This window comes from Silurus aristotelis (genome assembly GCF_946808225.1).
Source record: "Silurus aristotelis genome assembly, chromosome: 17".
In the NCBI taxonomy this organism is placed as follows: domain Eukaryota; kingdom Metazoa; phylum Chordata; class Actinopteri; order Siluriformes; family Siluridae; genus Silurus; species Silurus aristotelis.
In genome coordinates, this window is record NC_139590.1 from 24,465,779 (window position 1) to 24,484,983 (window position 19,205).

Genomic DNA, 19,205 nt, shown 5'->3' on the forward strand with positions numbered 1-19,205 from the left:
CGTCATTTGGTCCCAGACTTCTCTCACATACACACACACACACACACACACACACACACACTTCCACTGACCTGTTTAACTCCAAGGCTTTCTGACTCTCGACTGACGTGAGAGCGACGTCACGCACTAACGCTAACTAGCCACTTTCTCGTCCTCTACAGCGAAGAACTTCCTAACTTTCAGGAAGAAAAAGAAGAAAAATAATAAGACTGAAAATCTTCTTTTGTGTAAACTTTTCTTCCCGCGTCCTCCCATATATACAGCTTCCTCTCCACACACTCCGTATTATTATTTTTTTTTCATTTCATTTCATCTTCTCCCGCTTATCCGTAATGGGGGAGTGGTGGCTCCAGCGGTTAAGGCGCTGGGTTACAGGTCGGGGGTTCGAGCCCCACTATCGCCAAGCTGCCACTCTTGGGCCCTTGAGCAAGGCCCTTAACCCTCTATGCTCCAGGGGACCCTTACGAGAAAAATAAATCAAGGACCGTGACGTCGGAGTGACGTGGGGCCGCCTTCCCGTGGGCTCACCACTTGCAGGAGGGACCGCGGGGGCCGTGACAGCCCGATCCCTAGACACGGAGAAGTGTCTGGGGAATCTGCTTAGACTGCTGCCCCCCGCGACCCGAATTCGTATTATTTATGACTTATTTATTTTATATTTATTTATTTATGTTGCTGCAGCATTTTCAGTTTCACAGGAGAAGGGCATGCAGATGCTGGGTTGCCATGTTGAGAAATAACCTGTGTTTTTTGATGATTTGTTTCTGCAGTATGACGTCAGGTGCATCAGGAAAGTGTAATAATGATTTGTTTCATGTTTACGGGGTTTTATTTACATAATCGAGATCTTGACAAACGCATGTTCATGTAATCCTGCTCCTGAAGACTTTTTTCTTTCATTAAAATTTTCACCTTTAATTTAATGTGTTTACATTTAGAACAAGATTTGCTGATAAATTAGCCAGCTTACAACCTAGCTAGTTTACTTAGCTTACTTAGTCGTTTAATTTAATTTGAACTCTTACGCACATGGTGTCTCAGTAGAACATCAGGCTTATTTTGTTTTTCTCTAAAAATTTTCGGGAGGGATTTTTTTTGTTACATTTTTTTAGAATAATAGTCACAGAGTGGAATCACGAGAATGGCACTGTCTTTGTCTTAAAAATTAATATTCACGAATAAGAAAGCACTTAATTATAATTGTAACATGCTCCCATTCTGAAACGTTTACACGTTGCCACGTGTGAGAGAAACGATGGCGTGAGCGACAGATTTCAACTGAAATTTTTTTTTCTTTTTCTTTCTCCAAGTATGTGTTTTTGTTCGTTCTGCTTCAGTAAAAGCTGGAACGTGTGGTTTATAATGCGTACGATAAGAGCTTTCACTGTCCCCACACACACACACACACACACACACACACACACACACACACACACACACACAAAGGCATGTGCAAATGTTCGTGAATGTTCATCTGTGTGTGTGTGTGTGTGTGTGTGTGTGTTATTTCCCATCATGCTCTCTGTTTGATACTGTAAATATGTACCTGAAAATGCAATCTATTTTTATAATTTGTTTTGGAGAGAGACGTGTTGAATCTGACGATAATCTTCTCCCTGTGTTGGTTTGTTGGGATTAGTAACGTAGCTCACAGCCTCAGTTCTTTTGAAATAATAATCGGTGATCAAGTTCTTTTTCTTTTTCTCTTTCTCTTCTTGATGATTTTTACCTGTTCGATAAACGGATGGTGGATGTTGGACTACTGAAATGTGTTATTAAAAAATGATACAGCGTGTGCACACACTTTTTTCGTCTTGTTTGAAATGTACGAGTCTTTACTGTGAGTCCCAGTTTACTGGGATTCATTATTTTCTACTGGATGCGTACGAGTAAATCAACGTAGGTTATGTACAGGAAATGGAATCGAGTAGTTTATCTAATCTCTTCTAGTCCGAATCGCTCGTTCTTTTTTCACGTGACTCCCATAGAATCTATTCATTGCACAGGAAACATAATTGAGTAGAACATCTCATGAGTCCTCTGGTCGGAGTCAGTCGTTCTTTTGTCCTGTGACTCCCATAGACACTGTGAAGGTGATTGAAGGATTAAAGAAACAAAATGAACTAAATGACAAAAGTTCATATTGATAAAAAAATGATTCAAAGAACCAAATCACTGAAATGATCTGATCTTCCCATCACTAAAATAGAGCTCTATCTGAAACCTGCTGCTGGTCCCATCATGCACTGCTCCCTGTAAAAGTGGTGAGATGTTGGTGATGGTTGTGGGAGGAGTTTTATGGTACCTGCTGGTGGAGTGTTTGGGGTGAAACTTTGCTCCATAACGTAACGTTATCACTAATATAGGGGTTTTGGAAAAGGGGCGTGGCCTGATACTTTTAACACACGTGGTGTAGGTGGTACATCATTACATTAGGGAGAATACAAAAACTGGGTTCGAGTCGCTGGAGCTACATATGAGTTTTTAAAACTTTTAAACTGAAATGAATATAAGAATTTATTAGCTGTAAATCATCTCATTATAATATTCTTCATCGTTTCTTTTATTTTACAATAGATGTCACATGCAGAGCTTAATGTAAAAATAGAAAAGAAAAAAGTGTGTAAATTTCTGTAAATCAGAACAACAGCAGTTTTTTTTCACACCAAGTTCCAGGTATTTATAATAAAAACCCCACATATACACCCACCTGGTGCAGTTTCCATGGCGACAGGCTGGACCACGCTGTCGACCACGTCTCCGCTGAAGGTTGTGAGAAAAAGCAAACAATATGTTTTAATGAAAAAATGTATAATGATATTAATCATCGTCATTAGTGCTAACGGTATTTATTCAACCTGACACATTTCTAAAAAAAATCATCTTTCTTTTTTTTCTTTTGTTAAAAATGTAATAATAGAATATATTTATATTTATATATTATATATGTATCACTCATACGCAGAGTATATGTATATGTGTGTACTGTTAATGTAAAGTGGAACAAACCCTCAGAGATTTTATTGGACATGAGGTTTGGGAAAGGGGTGGAGCTTAAGATCAGGAAGTTCAAGACATCTACATAACTGTCGATATCACTTATATCACTGAAGACCTAAATGTCCAGTGAATCTGTTTCATTTAGATTTGCTGAAGAACCGAAATCACCCCTGAAGTGTGCACACCTGAGGAGACTTCATTACTGCAGTACACACACACACACACACACACATACACACAGAGATACACACATACACACAGAGACACACACAGACACACACAGAGACAGAGACACAGACAGAGACACAGACAGACAGAGAGAGAGACACACACACACACACACACATACACACAGAGATACACACATACACACAGAGACACACACAGAGACAGAGACACAGACAGACAGAGAGAGAGACACACACACAGAGACACAGAGAGAGACACACGCGCACACACACACACACACACACACACACACACACACACACACACACACACAGAGATACACACATACACACAGAGACACACAGACACACACAGAGACAGAGACACAGACAGACAGAGAGAGAGACACACACACACACACACACACACACACACACAGAGACACACGCGCACACACACACACACACACACACACACACACACACACAGAGACAAACACACACAGTGTTCACAGAAACTTTTACTGTCTCCCAATAATTTCTGGTTTACTTTAATCACCTGATAATCCTGTCTATGTGATTATTCTCTCTCTCTTTTTCTCTCCTGCTTTCTCTCCATCTTTCTATCCCCTCCTTACCTTTCTTCCATCCTTTCTCTCTCTCTCCTGCTCTCTCTCTCAATCTCAATCTCTATTTCCACCCCTCCTTCTCTTACTTCCTACCTCTCTCTCTTTTATTAATTTCTCCTGCTCGCTCTCTCTCTCTCTCTCTCTCTCTCTCTCTCTCTCTCTCTCTCTCTCTCTCTCTCTCTCTCTCTCTCACTCATTCACTCACTCACTCACTCTTTTGTAATATCAGGAATTAATTTTTATTATTAAAGTGATATTAAGGTTGAGGTTTTTGAATGAAAAAGATTTATCTTCTTTCTTCTCTCTTATTATTATTCTCTCTTATTATTATACACACACACACACACACACACACACACACACACACACACACACACACACACACACACACACACACACACACACACACTGCTTCATTAAGAGGTGTAAGGAGAGAGAGAATATTTGGTAATATTAGAGAAAGGCCTGGAGCTCAGCAGGAGATCACGACACTCTACTTCTGTTATAAAGTGTGTTTTGAAACATCTGGAGAGAGAAAAGCAGCGCTGAGGGTCAAAACAGCAGCAGCAGTAACTCTAAGAACTGTAATATAAAAGTGGAGTGATTTAGATGAAGTGTTAAAGCGCTGTGTACAGAAAACTCCTGCAGTTGTGTTACAGAGCTGCCACCTGGTGGTCATTTGTGGGAATAACATTCGAGCTGCTGAATGAGAAGGGTTTCCTCCTGAGCGAAAATGAAGCAGAGAACTCGGGTGTAAAATGTGGAGCTGTTCGAGGAAATGGTGAAAATGTTACCCAAAGTGTAAAAAGGTAAAGTTTTAAAATAAATAAATAAAATAAAGCGTATTTTATAAAGTGAACACAAACCACGATCAGAATAACAAGGATGAAAGTGACGCATTATTTCTCACGTCTCGAGATCGAGTTCATAAAAATGGTTTGTTAATTTTTTATTCTTACAAACACTCAACATCACGATTTTATTTATTTATTATTACAGTTTAGTACAGATGTATGTACAATGCAACACAGGTAAATTATGCGCTCGTCTTCTGCCCTCCAGTGGCTATAATGTGTATTACACCGTCCTCTGTCCACTGTGGCCGCTCCGAATCGGAGACAAATTTGACCCTTTTGAATTACTTTTCCTTTTTTTCTTTTATCTTACTGTGGGGTAATGAAATCGTGATTTAGAAATATAACATAACAGAATAAAATTGCAAAAGAAAATCACTAGAGATGATTGGGAATGAATAAACACATACACAAACTGAAAAACAAAAAAACTTTTATTTCATTCTTGATTCCTGAATTTATTGTTAAAAAATACACTTATGTATATGTGGATGTTAGAGTTACAATCACAAATTTTGTTTACTTCCTGTGCTGACTACACAGTACAGAACTGATCTAGGACACGAAATACACGATGGAACTGCATTTGGGATTCAACCAGAGATGGAAAATTAATCACATTTATGAATGTAATGAAGTAAAGACAGGTGAGAGAAATTTGTGTACAAAAAATAATCAACCTGTCCTTTTACTGCTGAATCCCCTGCTCTAATTTACTAATATCCCAAATGAGAGTAATTGAGATAAACCTGGCAACCCATACAGGTAAGAAATCCAGTCTGGTGTCCTGTTTCTGTTTCATTCAAATCTATAATTCAGTCTACAGTATTGTGATATTTCCCTCATCCCCTCTCCATCTTCTCTCTCTCTCTCTCTCTCTCTCTCTCTCTCTCTCTCTCTCTCTCTCTCTCTCTCTCTCTCTCTCCCCCCTCACTCTCTCCAGTGGAGGCCAAGTGTCTGAGCTATAAAGGAGAAGATGTGTGTGTCCTCCAGGATGGCCTTGGCCGTGGGTTTTCCGGCTCCATGTCCGGTGCGCGTGTCGACTCGGAGCAGGAGCGGTTGTTTCTGATTGGCTCGTTGGCCCACGGCGTGCTGCAGCGTCGCAGCGTACTTCAGCGTGTGCAGAGGAACCACACGGTCATCGTGATCCGCCGTCAGCAGCAGAATGGCAGGGAATGGGGGACCCTCAGAACCCGGGGCTGGGAGGTTATGGAGGGGGGAGTACCTACACACACACACACACACACACACACACACACACACACACACACAATTATTAATAAGAAACATCAGTAATGACAAACAGCATCTATCTATCCATCCATCCATCTTACCTTTTTTTGTCTATCTATATTTATCTGTATGTTATATTATAATATGTAGACAATAATATTTGATAATATTTCAATTTAATTTTTACAAACTTGAAATTCTGTATATTTTACTAAAGAAATTGTTGGAAAAATCATCAATTAATTACAAAAACATTAATTTAATTTCCTGCCTTCAGCCCAAACAAAAAAAGCTCAAACCAATTTTATTACCTGATTAATTTTTTTTAATTGAAACGTATGTTCATGAGTAATATATGTATTATCATATACATTTTAATATCAAAGTTTTAAAAGACAAATAAACACTAATTTATAAACGCGGCATTTTTTATTGCTCCTTTGGAGCTGCAGTCTTTGTGCCACCTAGTGGTCATTATCCATAACTACAGCAGAATAATCTATAAAATCCATAATTTCATTATTTTACTTAAACAACATTGGATTGAAAAATAAATAAAATTCACAAGATTTTACACTCAAACCTAAACTTATTTATTGTTATTCCGTTCCTCGACCCCTGTGCTGTAACTATTAACCTCTCATATCATCATCATGATGAACACTGCTCTCTCTGTGTGTTTAATATTAATAATAAATGTAAATATTAGATTATAAGTGTCTCATTTCATACTTGATGAGCCATTTGAACTGCTCGGGGTCGTCCGCACAGCCGTAGTCAGTGGTCCAGGCATGGCCGATGGTGAACTTGTGAAACTTAAGCATGTCCATGACTCCGACCTCGGCCACGGCACAGCCGAACAGATCGGGCCGCTGGTTCACACAAGCAGCTGAGGAACATTGAGACAAATAAAACCGAGGACTTCATTCAGACATCTGAAGGGCAGCTACTAAAGGTTCAGAATCTCATTTCTGTCAGAAAAATAGATTTAATAGTGTGTTTTTTAGTACAGACCCACGAGCAGTCCTCCGTTCGAGGCTCCGTTGATGGCGATGCGGCTCGGTGTAGTGAAGCCCTGCTGGATCAGAAACTCGGCTGCGCACTGAAAGTCATCGAAACAGTTCTGCTTATTGGCCAAGGTTCCCGCTGTAACACACACAAAAAATAATAATAATAACAGGGTTGTGATTTTAACACATTAATTAAATTCATTAATTAGGGGGGAAATAATGTGTTAAAATTTACAACACATTTATCGCATCTCACCCTCCCAGACACCTGTACACGTTTTAGCATTGCAACAAACTGTAGTGACGTCTCAAGCAGGCAAGGCTTTCCGAAGGGAAAAGTTACATTCAAAACTAGCGGTCGATCGATTCATCTAGCGATAGTCAATAGCCGGAACTATCAGCAAAAATCCATACCAATAGTTTTTCCAGGTTAATGCTGTTGCTGAAGCGGCTAAGAAGGTCCACGAAACAGTAAGAGAGCAGCCTCTAGAGGCAAATCACTGTCACCATGTGCTGTTTGTTTTGATGAACGAAACTGTGGTGCCGGAGAGCGTTATATTTATTAATTATACCATTATAATTATTGATATAATCAATATATTCAGAACTTTTTAGTGGAGTGTTTTTGTTTTTTTTTATCCAGTAACTATTTTAAAAACTAGTGGGTGATAAATCGGTTATCGGTGATAAATAAGTACGATCCAACTTATCTATCGGTATTGTCGAAATCCATTATCGGTCGACTCATAAAATAACCCAAAGGAAAAAGCTAATGGTGTTTGCATTGTCTGTAATGAGGGGTTTGAACCCCACTGCATTCAGAGCAGCTGAAATACCACCTGCACTGAAAACATGTTTTAGCTGCGAGCTGCTACAGTCAACAAGCTCCGAAAAGCACAATGACCGAGACCCCACAAACTCAGTCAGTCAAAGTCTCACAAACCACCTACAAATTACCGTCTAGACGTACGCTACTTTATATTAGTCTGTCAAATGGTTGAATGAGAAATAAAAAATTAGGTCAGTTTCACTGTGCTTCTGTTCAAAATGACAGAATTATGATCAATAGTAATTAAACGTGTCATTGTAGTGATCAGCTTGTGTTCAATAATACAGTAATTCTCATGGCCACTGTAACCTCAGTGACCTGTAACACCAGTGATAAGCTTTTTTTCCTCAATAATATTGATAAAAGCTGCTTTTATAATGTTCATCTAGCACAATTATTTTTAAATCATTTTTGAGTATAACTTCTATTTTTAGAAGTTTTAACTTCTATTGCCAATATTTACGTATTAATGTATTATGTATTAAATGTGCGGATGAATTAGATTCATTAATCAGCACATCTTGTAATTGATTAAATAAAAAACTTTAATCGCTTTATACCCCTAAATAATGATAATAATGATAATAATAATGTTAATATAATAGCAGAATGTATTCTGTCAGTCTGTAGAGGACGCTCTTACACAATTATACACACTAGAAAAACAAGTGTGATTTATTGAGGATTATTAAATATTATAAAAAAATATTCTAGAATAAATATAATTTATGGATGTTTTTTTACATTTCCTTGTTTTTTTTAATAACAAAAATATATGAATTTATTTGTAATATTAACAAAATATATAAGATTAAATAATGTTGGTATATATTCCCTCATTATCTTTTTATTTAACAAAAATGTAATTCAATATTTTATTTATTTGATAAAAGAATCTATTTCTATTTAATCGACTAATAATCAAATGAATTTGGATTAAATAAACGAGTGTGAACAGGTATTATAAGTAAATTCTGAAATGAAAGAATGCAGGTGATTATTTATTAATAATATTCCTGATATTTCAGGTCAGATGGTGAATTTATGGCTGTAAGTGAGAAGTGAACATGAATTCTGCTCTCTGTGAGAAGTTTGTGTGGTCTCCACCTTCTGCTCAGGGTTCTGCGATGGCGGCGGATCACAGGTACATGAGAAGAGATTAGAGGAGATCTCGGAGGTTTCGGTGGTGCAGCCGAAGCTCAGTGTTTAATGCGAGTGAAATACTGGGTGTGAATGTAAAGTGTAATGTGGAACAGATGAGTGACGCTGCAGGACGATACTGAAGAGTTCCTTAGAACACCATTTCAACTGAAATAAACCGTGTTATTAAATCTGTGTGAGAAGAACACCATGTTATGATGTGTTTAATGAGGGAAGATCATTAACTTCTTATGAAATCAAACATTTTTACATTAAATTACTATGGAAGGTAAACAAATCTCTTTTAGATTTTTTATAAACATTTATAGGTTCATCAGGGTCTCATTACATTTTCTGCCTAATTTTATTTTATTTGTCTTTTTTATTATTAAATAATTAAATAGATAAAGTGTACTTAATGATTAAACTTCGAAAGTAAATAAGCAAATAAGGTTTGAATGAAAAAGAAAATAATTGTTAACTGATCACTTGGTAAAATTATGATTTTTATTTGTCTTTTTTGTTATTAAATAAGTAAAAAAAATCATTGTTTTTTATTTGAATTGTACAAAATGATATTTTTAATAGCTATTTATTCAAGTATTTAAAATTCTCATTTCTTATATTTATTTAAATTTTTTTTAAATGTTTTAATTCACAATTTTTTTTCCTCTGCAGGACTCACACACAGAGCACAGAGAATCCAACTGCACAGTCGAGTGTGTTCTGTACAAGTAGTGCACGATGGTGGTCGCTTAGCGGTGACAGCATTAGACCTGAAGGTCGTGGGTTCAAATCCCAGCCACACCAAGCTGCCACTTCTGGACCCTTAACCCCATAGTAGCTCAGTGTATGAATGAGATAAAGGTAAGTTGATCTGGATAAGGTGCTAAACTGGTGTTAGCAACATTGTAGCTTAGTGGATAAATTGTTGCACTTCTTGTCAGGAAGGTTGTGAAATCAAAATCCCAGCATCTCATCTAAGATACGACTGCTGGGCCCTTGATTAAAGCCCTTAACGTTTACCTGCTGGAGAGTCACTCAGGATAAGGCGTCTGTAAAGGCTGTAGATGTACAGAGGTTCTGCGTACCTTTGTGCCATGTCTGACCGTATTCTCCTCCTCCTCGGATATTGGCCACGGCGAGAATCCCACCCAGGTGTCTGACGAAGAGCAGGTTCGCTGTACTGTATACACACACACACACACACACATATAATGAAATGTGTAACCATGGTAGGCCTTGGAGCTCTGGAAAGGTAAATGTTTTTTGTACTAATATCTGATTAATAGTCATACAGACACACAAACACACACGTTAGTGTAGAATACACACTTGTAGTAAGGTTGAATGGCGTTCTCGAAGCCTCCATATCCATACAAAAATACAGGGTGTGAGCCGTCCTTCTGTAAACCACGAGTATGAACCAGGAACATCGGGATCTTTGTGCCATCTTTACTATCATAGAAGACCTGCAACACATATTGTATACAAGTGGAGTGGGATTAAATGATTTAGCGCCCTCTGCTTTCTTTGAAGAGAATCGCAACTACAGGGGTGACTGATCAGGACAGGAAGATGTTCTGCGAAATATAACAGACAGGTTTTTTTTTTTTCAGTCTTCTGACTACTAAAGCGTGGCCCTTTCTCAAACAAGCCTTTGTAGTGCAAAGAAAAAGATCAAATAAATCCTTCTTTTCCTGCTGTGTCTGCTGGATGCAGCTCTACCTCTGCCATGTTAATCTGTATTCTATGTGACTCTCAGGACACGCCTCGGCCTGTGTTGTGTGTATCAGCAGTGGTGCTGAGAGAACGCACTTAAGAAACCGTTTAGCGAGAAAAAATCCTTCTAATAATAAAAGTATAGCACATTTAGTAATAATTATACAGTCCATATAAAATAAATATTTGTTTACTGATGTTAAAAAGCGAAACAAATGCTAACTGAATGACTGAAATGTGATTTTTTTTTATCTCAGACGTATAATAAATATGATTTCATATTTTTTGATATCACATAAACCTTGTAATAACTGAAATTATATATTATATTAATAATATACTTTAGATTATTTCCTTAGATTAATAATAATATATTAAAAACTAAGGTAAAACATGAATTGTAACTACATAATACAAAAGAATTTGTCTGTGCATGTGTGTGTGTGTGTGTGTGTGTGTGTGTGTGTGTGTGTGTGGATATACCTGGCTGGTCTGATAATCGGAGAACTGCACGCCCTTCACCTCCACCTGTCTGAACACTGTTGGCTCTGCGTCTGGTTTACTCAGATCATAGTGGTAGATTATTCCTGCAGCCCACACACACACACACACACACACACACACACACACACACACACACACACACACAGATTAATAACACTAATTTTGTATTCAACATGCAGTAATTATGTGAAAACAAATGATGTATGACATCAGATTTAAAATAAATATTATTTGTATTAATCTCACTGTTTTTTATAATAATTCAGAATAAATCCATTTATTTTATCTGCTAAAATCAGAGCTTTAATATTCTGGGTCTATTCAAAGTGTTAAAATCAATTAAGAAGCAGCATCATGAAGCTATGAGGAGGTTGATGGTGAGGATGTTGAGGAGGAGGATGATGATGATGATGAGAAAGGTGAGGGTGAAATCTGCACCGCACCAGGCGTGGTGAAGGAGGTGAACTTGTAGAAGATGTCGGTGTGTTTCTTCTTGCAGCTGAGCCCCGCCACAGTTCCCACGTCAAGCGGCAGCTCGCGAATCCAGCATCCTGTCGAGAGCTCGTACAGGTGCAGCGTGTCCTTCACGTCACGTACGTAATTTATCAACAGGAACCTCTGATTCACGCATTCCACAAAACCTAATGGAAAAACAAACACAATGTCAGGACTCCAAAAAAATCATTAAAAACAAAATCATGGCAAGTTGAAGAAACCCAGATGAATAAACTCATGTTAATAAACCTAGATTACGGTGCAGTGTGTTAGATTGGTGTAAAATGTTTTTTTACTCATTGAGTTCATTCCTATCCACATATACAAAGCTCTGCCCCTAAACAGTTATTATGCTAATTAGGGCATAGTCACATTCGCTGCTGCAGTAGTGTAAAGTATTTGAATAATTACACTTTGTTACTGTCATTTTTGGCTTTTATAAAAGTATAAAAAAAAGCATAAAAGAGCAACTTTTACTCACTTTTCAACTACATTTAGGATTCAATATGTGTACTTTTTACTCCACTATATTTTCATTGACAGTGAGCGTTACTAATTACATCGCCGTGGTTATTTATTCTGCAGATGAGACAATTTTGCAATCGCCATTTTATTTGTCTATTGATTCTGCTTTTTCATTGATTTTACTCTGTGACATGATTCTGTCATTTCATTGGTTAATTGAAGATCCCTTAACGAAAACCCAGTATTACAGCAGATCTTGAGATCACCCTGAGATGAGATGATCCTAATAAAGTGACATGATTCTGAAATCTGCAGCCACTAATTATTAAGGAATTATTCCCTTGTTTGAAATATATAAAACTTTTTTTAATTTATACCTTTATGTTCTTTCAGTATCTTCTCACACACACACACACACACACACACACACACACACACACACACACACACACACACACACACACTACCTACAGAATGACTGTGAGCACGGCGCTAATTAAGCTAGCGTCTTCATACCCCCCCTGCAGTGTGAGTGTGTGTTTACACATCACAACCCAACGATATCATCCCCAGAATTCACATCTGTGATATTCACACTGCTCACTTCCTCTTTCTCATCCAGAGAAACAGCGAGTGAAAGTCCTGAGTCTCTGCGGTCAGAGATTCTGAGAAAAAAAAACAAACACACCAGCTCCATCCACGTCTCACAGACTTTAGATCATTTTCACTCGAAACAGGAAACAGGAGTGAGGAAATGCTAAAGAACACCAGGCCTGAAGAAACTGCCAGGAAATGGGGAAGTGTGTGTGTGTGTATGTTTGGGAAATTAGCAATTTCTGAGATCTTTTAGGAAAAGGAGGAACTCCACATAATCCTCTCTCTCTCTCACAAGATCAATCCCACCCCACACACACACACACACACACAGGAAACTCAAGACAACCTGTGCAGACAAGATCAATCCCACACACAAAACACAGCACAACCCGCAGCTACACGTAACAATTCCACAGACACACAAACACACAAACAAAACATCTCTCTCCCTCTCTCTCCCTCTCTCTTTTTATTTCTATCCCATTTTGCTTTTCTATTGCTTTTGCTTTATCTCTGTTTTTGTGTTTAACTGAATATTGTGCACAGGTTGTGTTTGTGTGTGTGTGTGTGTGTGTGTGTGTGTGTGTGTGTGTGTGTGTGTGTGTGTGTGTGGTATTGCTATATTAGGCTGCAGGTTGTGATATGTTTTGCGTGCATGTTTGTGAGTGTGTGTGTGTGTGTGTGTGTGTGTGTGTGTGTCTGTGTGTGTGTTATTGTTATGCTCAGTCGCACATTGTCCTGTGTTTTGTCTGTATAATTGTGTGTGTGTTTACCTATGAGTCTGATTATTGTGCTCAGTTAATGATTTGTTTGTGTGTTTGTGTGTCTGTGGGATTGTTACGTGTAGCTGCGGGTTGTGCTGTGTTTTGTGTGTGGGATTGATACTGCACATGTTGTCTTGAGTTTCCTGTGTGTGTGTGTGTGTGTGTGTGTGTGTGTGTGTGTGTGGGGTGGGATTGATCTTGTCTGCACAGGTTGTCTTGAGTTTCCTGTGTGTGTGTGTGTGTGGGTGTGTGTGTGTGTGGGGTGGGATTGATCTTGTCTGCACAGGTTGTCTTGAGTTTCCTGTGTGTGTGTGTGTGGGTGTGTGTGTGGGGTGGGATTGATCTTGTCTGCACAGGTTGTTTTGAGGTACCTGTGTATGTGTGTGTGTGTGTGTGTGTGTGTGTGTGTGTGTGTGTGTGTGTGTTTACCCAGGACATCTTTGGGGTGTTGAGGTATGAGAGTGCTCCAGTTCTCCCTCTCGGGTTTCTGCAGATCAATGTTGATGACACAGTAGCGTGGAGCGTCCAGGTTGGTGCGGAAGGTGAACACACTGCCCTCATTGGTCACGTAGGAGTACTGCGCCTCAAACGTTTCCACAAGCTTTACCCACGGCAACAAACCTGCAGCCAGTACACAGAGTACAGTACTCAGTACACAGAGCTACCGGTGTGAGTTTGGAGGACACTAGGAGGTGTGGAAGACATGGCACTGTTCTGGCACTAAACACATTTTTGTCCATGGAAGGGACAGAACAGAGTATATACTAAGCCCCACCCACTGCAAAATCTGGTGAAAAAATACCCGGTATTTCACAGACACAGTTACACACCCACACCTACCTGTGATGCCATTGGAAAGCTGGTGTAAGTCGCAGTACCACAACTGGTTTACAGGCTCACACCCTTCACTTATGGACAACACAACATAACGTCCATCATCTGATATCTGCACAGAGAGAGAGAGAGAGACAAATAGAAACAAAAAGAGAGAAATTGAGTGCAAACATTTGTGTGTGAAAAACTGCATTGTAACATTTCAGACATGATGATTTTCCTGTGTGACGTACGTTCCTGACGCCGCTTATTTGCATATAGCCACACCCACAAAACGCCAACAAGAAATGAGTGATCAAAGTAAAGACTGAAAAACCGAAGTGGAAGTTATTTTTATTTACTTTTATATAAAAAATATAAAATCATTATATTAATAATAATATTAATTATAGAAAAATTATAATATTAATAACTGCCAGAACCCGGATTAGCTTGCTTTCTGTCAGTAACCTCTCTCTCTCTCTCTCTCTCTCTCTCTCTCTTTCTCTCTCATCCCATCTCTCTTTTGTCACATTTCTATATGTTGAGGTGAAAATGAGGGTGTGTCCTGGCTGAGCAGGTCATGTGACAGCGCCGATTATCTCACAGTGACATGGCTTTGCCATTTCGGATGCTCCGGAAACTCGGCCACCAATACGTCTTCTGATTGGTTTGTTCCGATCACATGGTAGAAGAGTTTCTGGTTCAGGTTGGTGGTTGTCTCCGTACCTGCAGTAATGTTATTATTATAATTATTATTATTATTGATGATGATGATGATGATGATGTAGTTACTAAAGAATAAACAAAATAAATAAGAACTATACATTTTTAAGCCCTAAAACAGAGAGATAGGTGAGAGTGTGAGTTTTACCGTCTGCCTTGCCGTGCTGCAGAGGGTAACAGTTGTAGAAAATGCCCTTGGCATCATGGGTCCAGGCGAGGCAGCTGAACTTCACTCTCTCAAGAACATCAGGAAGCTCAGTGACATCATCAGCTTTCAGGAACCGCACCGTCACCCAATCAGAACCTGCGCGGCTTAGACCGTACGCAAAATACTCACACTCCTCTGACAGACGGCCCACTGCGCACACACACAAACACACACATTATACATACATACATATAAATATATATAAAATGTGTGTGTGAAAATGTGTGCGTATATGTAGACAGACAGAACAGAAAGAACAGACAGACAGACAGACAGACAGACAGACAGACAGACAGACAGACAGACAGACAGACAGACAGACAGATAGATAGATAGATAGATAGATAGAGATTACTAATGCATGTCACAAAAAAGAGAGAAAGAAGCATCAAGAGACTTTGAGAGAAGAGATTAAAAAGAGTAAGATAAAAAGAGACAGAAAGGGAGAGATGCACAGAGAACATCAGTGACATTGAAAAAGATAAGAAGATAGACAGACACAGGGATGGTAAAAAACAGAGAGAGAAGGAGGAAAGTAAGGAAGGAAATACGAAATAAGGAGGTAGACTGTATATTCAGTAATCAGGTATAATAAACCTGTAACAAGTACATTAAAAAACACTGTACTTATATACTCATTAAATGTGTGTGTGTGTGTGTGTGTGTGTGTGTGTGTGTGTGTGTGTGTGTGTGTGTGTGTGGTTTAGAACCTACTCTTGAGAGCCACAGTTCCATCCTCAGACAGTGTGTTAGGATCGAAGAAGACGGTAGACGAGCTGTCCAAAGAGTCCTGTACGTACAGAACATCCTGATTCTGCAGGCCTTTATTATGGAAGTAAAAATACCTGCGAGACACACAGCATTACAGGTAACACTAAACAGATAAAAATAACAGTACAGCCTTCTTCTATTAAACAAATTAGAACTGTTAGCACAATGCTGTGGGGTAAGACTTAAGATGGAGAAGAGGATGTGTGTGTGTGTGTGTGTGTGTGTGTGTGTGTGTGTGTGTGTGTGTGTGTGTGTGTGTGTGTGTGTGTGTGTGTATATACACACCTCTTCCCTCTCTTATAGGGGCAGCTGTATTTGGGGTAGTTGTACAGTTCAGTGAGTCGTTTATGAAACTGCTCTCGGACCTCACACTTATTCAGGAACGGCATAGTCAGTTTATTCTGCTCCTCAACAAATGCCTACACACACACAAACACACACACACACACGCACGCACAAATTTATTTAAAATATAATTCAACATTCTGAAGTCTGTTTTAAAAAAATAAAAGTTAAAATAGTTAACAGTTAAAAGTTACAAATTAATCAGTAATAAAAAACCTACAACATTTATAATCTAAAATTAAAATGAAATGGAATCGTTTAAAGAAATGTAATGTTAAATAAATAAATAAAATGGTGCTAAATTCTGCTAAATCTGAGGATAGATATAAATAATAATCTAAATAAAAATGATTTATTGATGTGATCTAATCAGACCAGCTATTGATTGTTATTGTTTTGTGACCTTGGTCTCGTCACTGTCGGGATCCTCCAGCCACCAGTATGGATCAGGGATCTTGACTCCATTATAGTCATCCACCTGAGAAACACACACACACACACACACACACACACACACACACACACAGAGACACTTATATATGTTCATATATATATATATTTAAAACATGCATTAACTGTTTAATTTCCACTGCTGAATAAACAACTTTTACCCCGGTGACTAATCACACACACACACACACACACACACACACACACGCACGCACGCACGCACACACACGCACACACACATACACACACACGCACGCACGCACGCACGCACACACACACACACACACACACACACACACACACACACACGCACGCACGCACGCACACACACGCGCACACACATACACACCTATACGGTCAGCTTGACTTGTCATGACTGGAGAAAGGAATGTGAGCTACTCACAGTTTCCATCGTGTGTGTGTGTGTGTGTGTGTGTGTGTGTGTGTGTGTGTGTGTGTGTGTGTGTGTGTGTGTGTGTGTGTGTGTGTAAAAGTGAAACCCCTACTCACCTTGCTCTTGTCTCGGCGTGTTTCGGGGTATGTGTAAGCCATGTAGAAGCTTTAGAGGGTCTTTCTAACCTTTTAGCTCGTGCGTGTTTTTTGTGTTTTTTGTGTTTTTTTTGGGGGGAGTGTGTGTGTGTGTGTGTGTGTGTGTGTGTGTGTGTGTGTGTGTAAGTGAATCAGCTGCCGAGTTTAAAAAGTGAAAGCAAAAGCAAATCAACTTCCTCTCTTCTCTCACTTTGTTCCGGCCTGGCAGGAAGTGATGTCACATATGACAGCGTGTGTGTTTTAGATTAGAGAGCTGCTGTGTGTGTGTGTGTGTGTGTGTGTGTGTGTGTGTGTGTGTGTGTGTGTGTGTGTGTGTGAGAGAGAGAAAGAGAGAGAGAGAGTGATTATTTCCTCAATGTAGATAATTACAAACTCTGATTCTCTTCATGTTTGAGTGAAAATCCGTGACAATTCCATTAATTCCACTAAAGCTGCACAGAAAGAGGCCACGCCCACATGTCCCGTCCACCTGCCACGCCCACCTGACATGTCCAATGGTAGCTTTGTATACTTTATCTAATAATGATAATATCACTGCTGAATCATGCAGAATTACAAGTTTATTACAGGAAGTGAGTTTTTAGTTCGATTGCCACTTTTATCACCAAAGTCATTTAAACGTGGATTTCATTCCCTCATCATCTCGTCGCTCCTTAGTAACCATCTCCAAGAAAACGATTACTCGCTCCTTCACCTCCTCTGCCCTGTTTTAGTATCCAGAGCAACTTGGAAGTGATGGGATTCAAACCCATGACCTTACGATCAGAATTTCAACAATTTATCCACATAGCATCCACTTCCTGATAGGCTCCTCAGTGCTGATGTCTGATTACCGGCTGCAGCCATTAGACCTACGGTTCATCACAGATACCCAAAAAACACAAAATGAAACAATTACACAGTATTTTTGTGGAATACGTTTGTGATGTTTATCGATAGGAGAACATTTGGGCCTAGTCTACACTAATCCGGATAAATTTTAAACTGACGTTTTTTTTGTCTGGAAAAACATTTGTGTACATATCAATCATTGTGGATCGTTTCACAGAAGTTGCTCATCCGCACTAATACGTCTGAAAACACTTACGTCCGTGTACTTCTAATGAGCGAAGCATAAGCTGTTATTTCATAAAGTAAACCTTATTAACTTTTCCTCTCTTTAAACTCTGCTGAAATGTCGAGTAAAGGTACCGTCAAATGCCTGAATAATGCGTCCTTTTCTAAAGCCTCTGTTTTTACAGTCCACACTGCAACACGAAAATGCTATTTTCCAATTTATTAGTTTCTGGGATAATTTTCAAGTCAAGTCAAGTTTATTTCTATTGCGCTTTTCACAACAGACATTGTCTCAAAGAAGCTTTACAGAAATCAACAGTGAAGGTGAATGGTGTGTGTGTATCCCTGATGAGCAGCCGTGGCGACTGTGGCAAGGAAAAACTCCCTTAGATGTTATGAGGAAGAAACCTTGAGAGGAACCAGACTCAAAAGGGGAACCCATCCTCATTTGGGTGACATCAAGAGTTTGATCATAAATCTTTCAACAGTACAGAACACTGGAGAGTGAGAACTAACATGAGTACTGGAGTATAAGATTATAAGTAATGTTCTTTCTGCAGTCTATATGGTCAGTAGCTCCTAATTTTATTAGCTCAACATTAGTGATCATCACAGATCCAGCATCAGCTTCTTCATGCCAGAGTCTTTAAACACTCCAGGAGGTCCAATGTCAAAACCACACATGTAGCAGGATCGCTTTTTCAAAACACTTTTCGTTGACTGAACAGAAAGAAAAATGTTTAATTGTTCTCAGTTTTTGTCTTCAGCTCTCACGAATTCCCACGTTTTTTCCCCAGACCACCTCACACACAATACAGAAAAGATATTTACTTTCATGTGCTGTTTTTGAAAAGGAAATTGTCTTCCTGAGGTGATTA

The 19,205-nt window shown here is 39.0% G+C and overlaps 2 protein-coding genes and 1 long non-coding RNA gene across 5 annotated transcripts in view; 1 reads left to right on the plus strand and 2 right to left on the minus strand.

The window, feature by feature from the left end:
* The window catches only part of epha10 (EPH receptor A10), an 80,346-nt gene extending 80,145 nt beyond the window's left edge, over window positions 1–201 (plus strand). Inside the window, exon 18 of one of the 2 annotated variants that reach the window (XR_014537562.1) lies at window positions 17–201. The gene's annotated coding sequence lies outside the window, so the exon portion shown is untranslated. The other variant, XM_083566475.1, reaches the window with a different exon arrangement.
* A 796-nt stretch (window positions 202–997) lies between these two features.
* On the minus strand, window positions 998–2,304 carry LOC310740121. Its single transcript, XR_014537572.1, has 2 exons — window positions 1,103–2,304; window positions 998–1,067 (listed from the first exon to the last, which is right to left on the minus strand). It is a non-coding gene; the product is annotated as an uncharacterized lncRNA (long non-coding RNA).
* Window positions 2,305–5,066: 2,762 nt separating this feature from the next.
* On the minus strand, window positions 5,067–17,497 carry LOC310740079 (prolyl endopeptidase). 2 transcript variants are annotated; one of them, XM_083566491.1, is made up of 16 exons: window positions 17,233–17,497; window positions 16,676–16,750; window positions 16,213–16,346; window positions 15,871–16,001; window positions 15,097–15,306; window positions 14,830–14,951; window positions 14,250–14,355; window positions 13,839–14,030; window positions 11,532–11,729; window positions 11,068–11,171; window positions 10,198–10,334; window positions 9,954–10,048; window positions 6,898–7,029; window positions 6,616–6,772; window positions 5,585–5,875; window positions 5,067–5,536 (listed from the first exon to the last, which is right to left on the minus strand). In XM_083566491.1, exons 1-16 carry the CDS (start codon window positions 17,272–17,274, stop codon window positions 5,449–5,451), a joined length of 2,214 nt encoding a protein of 737 aa, XP_083422617.1. In that variant the 5' UTR covers window positions 17,275–17,497; the 3' UTR covers window positions 5,067–5,448. The 2 variants fall into 2 exon arrangements, with proteins under 2 accessions (XP_083422617.1, XP_083422618.1); XM_083566492.1 differs by having other exon boundaries at window positions 5,067–5,875; window positions 17,233–17,437.
* Between the last annotated feature and the right edge of the window lie 1,708 nt (window positions 17,498–19,205).

Coding starts and splice junctions, on each gene's coding strand:
- LOC310740079 (XM_083566491.1), bottom strand. CDS start 17,274: ATGGCTTACACATACCCCGAAACACGCCGAGACAAGAGCAAG. Junction 14,952..15,096: donor GCAGCACGGCAAGGCAGACG/GTAAAACTCACA, acceptor ACATTACTGCAG/GTACGGAGACAACCACCAAC. Junction 5,876..6,615: donor CAGTTCAAATGGCTCATCAA/GTATGAAATGAG, acceptor GTGTGTGTGTAG/GTACTCCCCCCTCCATAACC.